At 50.5% G+C, this 6009-nt stretch overlaps 1 protein-coding gene across 1 annotated transcript in view; it reads left to right on the plus strand.

Annotated features, from left to right (window-relative positions):
* The window catches only part of tert (telomerase reverse transcriptase), a 155036-nt gene that overhangs the window by 83442 nt on the left and 65585 nt on the right, over window positions 1–6009 (plus strand). The window contains exons 10-11 of the mRNA XM_084312955.1: window positions 3625–3741; window positions 5023–5094. Of these exons, the coding sequence (XP_084169081.1) occupies window positions 3625–3741; window positions 5023–5094 (189 nt within the window). The remainder of the gene's footprint in view (window positions 1–3624; window positions 3742–5022; window positions 5095–6009) is intronic.

A 6009-nucleotide genomic window follows, 5' to 3' on the forward strand; every position in this document is an offset into this window, starting at 1 on the left:
AATTCACAGCAAAACCCAGGCTGGTGAGGAATTCCACCACCAGTCGAGTATGAGACCTGGCAACCTCCTCTGAACGGCTGAGGAGCAGAATGTCGTCGAGATAGAACAGAACTCGTATCCCCCGACGACGTAAAGGCCCCAGAGCAGCCGCCACGCACTTGGTGAATGTGCGGGGAGCCAGAGAATAACCGAACGGCATTCTGTGGTACTCGTACGCTACGCCCTGAAACAGGAACCGTAGGAACTTCCTGTGAGGAGGGAAAATGGGTATGTGAAAATACGCATCCTTCAGGTCTATGGAGGTGAACCAGTCCCCCCTCCTGACAGCAAGCAGAAGGAGTCGGACGGTCAACATCCTGAACGGTCTCACTACAATCAACCGATTGAACATGGACAGATTCAGTATAGGTCTGACCCCCCCAGTTTTCTTGGGCACCAGAAAATAACGGGAGTAGACGCCTGACATTGCGTCCTCTCTCGGGACCACAACGACGGCCTGCTTCGCCAACAGAGATTGGATCTCGTCGGCCAGGGCTGTCACCGCGCCCGACCCTAACAATAGGGTCGGCACCAAACCTGAGAACGGAGGATGGGGCCGCGCAAACTGCAAAACCAGCCCCGCCTCTAACGTTCTCCTCATCCACCGATTCAAGGGACATTCCCGTCGCCATATGTGAATATAATCCCACAGCGCCCCCGCCGTCAACTGACGCTGGGCCGCAAGGAACAGCAGATAATTGGCCCGGTCCCCCCCGTCGTGCAAAGCACCCAAGGGGGGACCCCGACAGAAAGGGCCGGTTTGATACGGGAGGAGCGGTCATCAAACTTGTGGACACACACTCACCCCCTGAACACCCCTCCAGCACACGCTGAGGAGCCGTTCCGCAGCCAGACACGCAAGGCCTGAGGACCCCATGGGCTCCTACACGCCGAAGCCCTGCAGTGATATTGCTACCACTCAAATCACGCCAGCCTCTCCTTTGCAGACCACTGCCGGTTTGACGGGAGTGGGAGGCAACAGCGCGATACCCCGCCTGGCGAGGGCGAAGCCGGGGTAACCCCTGCTGAGCATTCAACAGAAGAGGCACCGAGTCCCCCTGCTGACCACTGGAGCTAGTGGCAGCTGTAACACCAGGTTCCACCCACCCACAACCTGCGGTGTAGGAACCACGCGACGACGGAACATTCTCACGGACAGACCCAGGCTCAGCCATCAACTGGGTGTCAGCCCCTGTCTCCATGAGAAGTGAAGAATGGGGCCGCATACGCTTCAAAGAAGGTTCGCGGCCCGCAGCCAAAGGAGAACACTCAGAGCCCCGCTTCTGAGGGTAACAGAAAGCGGACTGAACGGGGAGCGGGCTGCTCGCGGCAAAATGACGACGGGGTGGTTTACCAACCCCGAAATCACCCAAAATGGCCGATCCCTCGGCCGCCAAGACTGTCGGCCTTGCGAAACCCTGTCGATTCTCCAACCAGGGCACCACTGGCGGGGGAAACATGGCCGCCTGTCGAGGATCTCGCCACAGTCGTTGACGAGACCGTGCTCCCACCCCTGGCTGCACAGCGTGAGGCGGTGTAGGACCCGAATCAAAAACCGCCTGCGCCTCCACAGAACGCCCAAAAAGACTATCTGTGGAAAAAGGAGTCGTGAGGAGAGAAAACCTATCCTCTTCCCCAAGAGGAGACTGCTCCAACCAAACATGCCTAACAACCAAAGTCGATAGCATCCGAATCCTCCCCGCAGTTATAGCTTGCGACTGAGTCAAGATCTCTATAACACCACAAACATGAATCACGTTCATAGTGTCGGTTGGACCCAAAGACCTACAACCCGACGCCATCTTGGATAGGAAAGTAGCCAGCTGAGCCACAACACTGGCCGCCGCTAAATGCCATCCTGCAGCAGTATACCACTCATTCGTCCATACTGCCACCCTCCGAGCCGACATGCTATCAAGCAACGGCCGGGCGGAACGTCGTTCATCCCCGCCTGGGCACAAAAAAGAAGCTACCTGGCTACTTAGCCAAGGTACCCCCGGGCTGCACCCCGTCGTCAGCCCCTTCACCCGCAAAAAAGGTAAATAGAGCTCAGCGAACCCCCCCACACCCACCACCGACTGACCTTCATCAATGAAGCTGGCAAGAGGAGGGAAAAGCGGAATCCCGCGGCGGGGATTATTAGACATTCCAGCGTCAACATCAGCGTTAGCAGAAGAAGCAGCAGTAGCATTAGCAGTAGCATTAGCATTAGCGTCAACAGCATGTTCCAGGATCGCCAAGACATCGCCCACTACAGTGGAACGATCGCCAAGCCGCCCCGGCCCTGGTGCCGAAACATACTCCACAGCACGACCAACACCGACATTGACGCCTACTGACACAGACCTCACCTTTGTACAAGCCGACCTGTTAGCCAAACCTTGTACGCTGCCCCTCGGTCCGTCGCCGTCAGCCGAGGAACCACCAGCATAGGTCTCATGTGTCGCCGAAACAAGCTCCGGAGAATCCAGGGAAAAACAACTCTCCGGTAAGCCCTCAACATTATTAATCTTCCTTAATCTTTTCATTCCGCTAGCTCGTATGGTGCACGCATCCAATACGCTGGGACGAAAATAGAGGAAGGGTGTTTCATGACCAGAGTCATGGTTATATGGGTGGTGCCACCATAAGGGGCGGGGCCCCATACAGGTGGGGTGCATGTGTTTTTTATTCGTGGGAGATACATTAGGTATCACAGGAGATAGAAGTATCTCGTAAGGCTCAGAGCGGGACGCGATGCAATACGAAATATAACGTTAGCTGCTAACATTAACTAAGCTGAACTAACCCTGGAAACGCTCACAGCGGAGAAATACTCGAGGACGTTCAAAACGTACTAAACAGGAAAAAGAGGGTCTTCATGGCAGGGGACGGATGCTCAAAAGGGAGGACGGCTGCAGACACAGGCTGGAGGGAAGACTACAGGCCAATTATACCTGAATAATTAATTATTACAGAGGTGTCGGCAGGCGTCGAATGGATTACGGGGTAAAATCAGTTGAAAAACATGTTCCACTTGTTTGCACGTTCAACCCCGGCCATGCCTTGCAGTTGAACCCTTTCACTACCACACTACCAAAGGGTTAACCCTTTCACTGCGACAATACAGAATGTTAACCCTTTCACTGCCACACTACCAAAGGGTTAACCCTTTCACTGCGACAATACAGAAGGTTAACCCTTTCACTGCCACACTACCAAAGGGTTAACCCTTTCACTGCGACAATACAGAAGGTTAACCCTTTCACTGCCACACTACCAAAGGGTTAACCCTTTCACTGCAACAATACAGAAGGTTAACCCTTTCACTGCCACACTACCAAAGGGTTAACCCTTTCACTGCGACAATACAGAAGGTTAACCCTTTCACTGCCACACTACCAAAGGGTTAACCCTTTCACTGCGACAATACAGAAGGTTAACCCTTTCACTGCCACACTACCAAAGGGTTAACCCTTTCACTGCGACAATACAGAAGGTTAACCATTTCACTACCACACGACAGACAGACAGACAGACAGATAGATAGATATACCAGGAATTGGTGGTGTGTGTGATGGCTAACTATCGCTGTGTCTGTTCCAGGATGTTCCGTCAGTGCCGTGGAATTCCCCAGGGCTCCGTCGTCTCCTCCCTGCTGTGCTGTCTCTGTTACGGCCACATGGAGAACGTCCTGTTCAAACACACCTCTGAGAGAGGAGGGTGAGGAAGGAGGGATGATCACACTCTTCACAATCGACCCTTTTTCTCATCTCAAACTTTTAACTGGACAATATATATTTTTATCTTTTAATGTGTCATTTTTATGGAAATTAAGGCTATCCCTGTGCTTCCACACCTGTAATAGTTTAGCACAATGAATGGAAGTGGACATGACCGGCTAGCCTTCGGGAGAGGTGTTAGTTGGACAATGCATAGGCTACCCGTACATGTCCGCTTCCATTCATTGTGCTAAGCTAGGCTAACGTGCAGCCAGATGGCTTTCTACTTGTCTCTCTCTGGAGAAGACGGTAAGCTAATTTCCCAAAATGTTGGCATGTTCCTTTAAGTATATTGAATTATGTGGAAAGGATAATGCTATGATGGCTATGCTTATACTTACTAATGTAACGTGTAGTTGGCTGATAAAAGTCACCAAACATAGAATAATTGATTATGCAGTCCGAACAATGACGATAATCGATTGCAAAAATCCCCACTTCCATCTGTCCCTGCCGCCTGAATACTTTCCACAACAAATTCGTGTTTCCGCGTCTCTGATTGCCCACACGCGTTTCTGGTCATGTGACATGTGCGCCAATCGTGGGACTGCAAGTTTTATGGATGGTTAAGTTTAGGCGCTCTTTCGAAGTTGGTTAGAGTTCGTCTTAGAGCATGGCGATAGAACACCTGCCCTGATTCCAAACTCTAACCTTAACCAACTGCGAAAGAGTCGCCTAAGCTTAACCAGTGATAAACTAGGCGTTGGGTAGTTTTCAGGCTGTTAGACCCGGAAATAGGCGCAGAACTTGCCGTCCCACGATTGGCACACCTGTCACATGACCAGAAACGCGCGTGGCCAATCAGAGCGCAAAACCAGAACGCGGAAACACGAATTTGTTGTATGCCAACAGGAGTTATAATCGGACCCATGGATAGACTTCAGTGGCTTTGGATGTAATGCCTGCTATAAACAGTAGAGGGCAGTCTTGCATTATTGCAACTCACTTTGTGTGTGGTTCCCCCTCTCTCTCTCTCTCTCTCTCTCTCTCTCTCTCTCTCTCTCTCTCTCTCTCTCTCTCTCTCTCTCTGTCTCTCCTCTCTCTTTCCTGTCCTCTCCCCTCTCTCTTTCTCTGTCTCTCTCTCTCTCTCTCTCTCCGCTCTCTTTCTATGTCATCTCTCTTTCCTGTCCTCTCATCTGTCTCTCTCTTTCTGTCTCTCCTCTCTCTTTCCTGTCATCTCCTCTGTCTCTCTGTATCTCTCTCTCTTTCCTGTCCTTTCTAGGTGTCTGATGAGACTGGTGGATGACTTTCTCTTGATCACCCCTGACCTGCACCAAGCACAGACCTTCTTCAAGTATGACACACGCATCACGCATGCATACACACACCAATTTCCTAGAGGCAAAACGTATATGATACAATGGTCTATATCAAACAGTGTTTGCTACAGGTTAAGATAAGTTATAGTTCACTAATTGACCCATCCTAACCAGATAACCACTCGGAAGCAGTGGGCAGCCACAGACAGGCTTGTCGTGTCAAGGTCAACGACAGAAGTGTACCTAGATTATTAGATTATTTGGTGGTGACAGCATGTTTGTGGTGTAAATCTCATCATGGGAAACTGTTGATCAAAGGGTGTTTGTCACATACACATTATGTTTACATGCACAGTGGCAGTGAAATGCTTCTTTACAAGCCCCACCCCCAGACTATGCGTAAAAATTAAAAATAAAAAGGAATACTTAATAAACTCAATAAAAGGTTTGTGGACTGGGTAAAGGCATTCACCAGCTCAGTACTGCCGTCTCTGCTTACTGCCAGTTTATTGTGCATGTAAACCCTGCTCTGTGTTGGACTGCACACAAGGCATTGTGGGTATCTGTCACAAGGCATTGTGGGTATCTGTCGGTTCCTAGGCTCTCTCTGTGGAGGCTAGGTCAAGGTCAACTTTTTTTAATGGCACATTTAAAAACCAACCAAAGTGCCAATGAAAACAGGTGAGTCTTCAGTTGTGCTTTTAAAATCTCTAGGGTCTGGTCAGACATCATTTGTAGTGGGAGACTGGTCCACAATTTAGGGGCAGCCACCGCAAAGGCTCGGTCACCTTTTGTTTTTAACCTTGGGACGGCTACATGCACCTCTCAAAGACCTAAACTGTGTGTCTTTTTGTGGAAAAGACATGGACATGATGGTAGTGTGGTTAGGGCTGTTCTCTCTTAGTCCACTAGGACTGTTTCTCTTAGGGGCCTTTCTCACTCACCAATCG

This window comes from Notolepis coatsorum (assembly GCF_963971535.1).
Source record: "Notolepis coatsorum genome assembly, chromosome: 4".
Lineage (NCBI taxonomy): Eukaryota > Metazoa > Chordata > Actinopteri > Aulopiformes > Paralepididae > Notolepis > Notolepis coatsorum.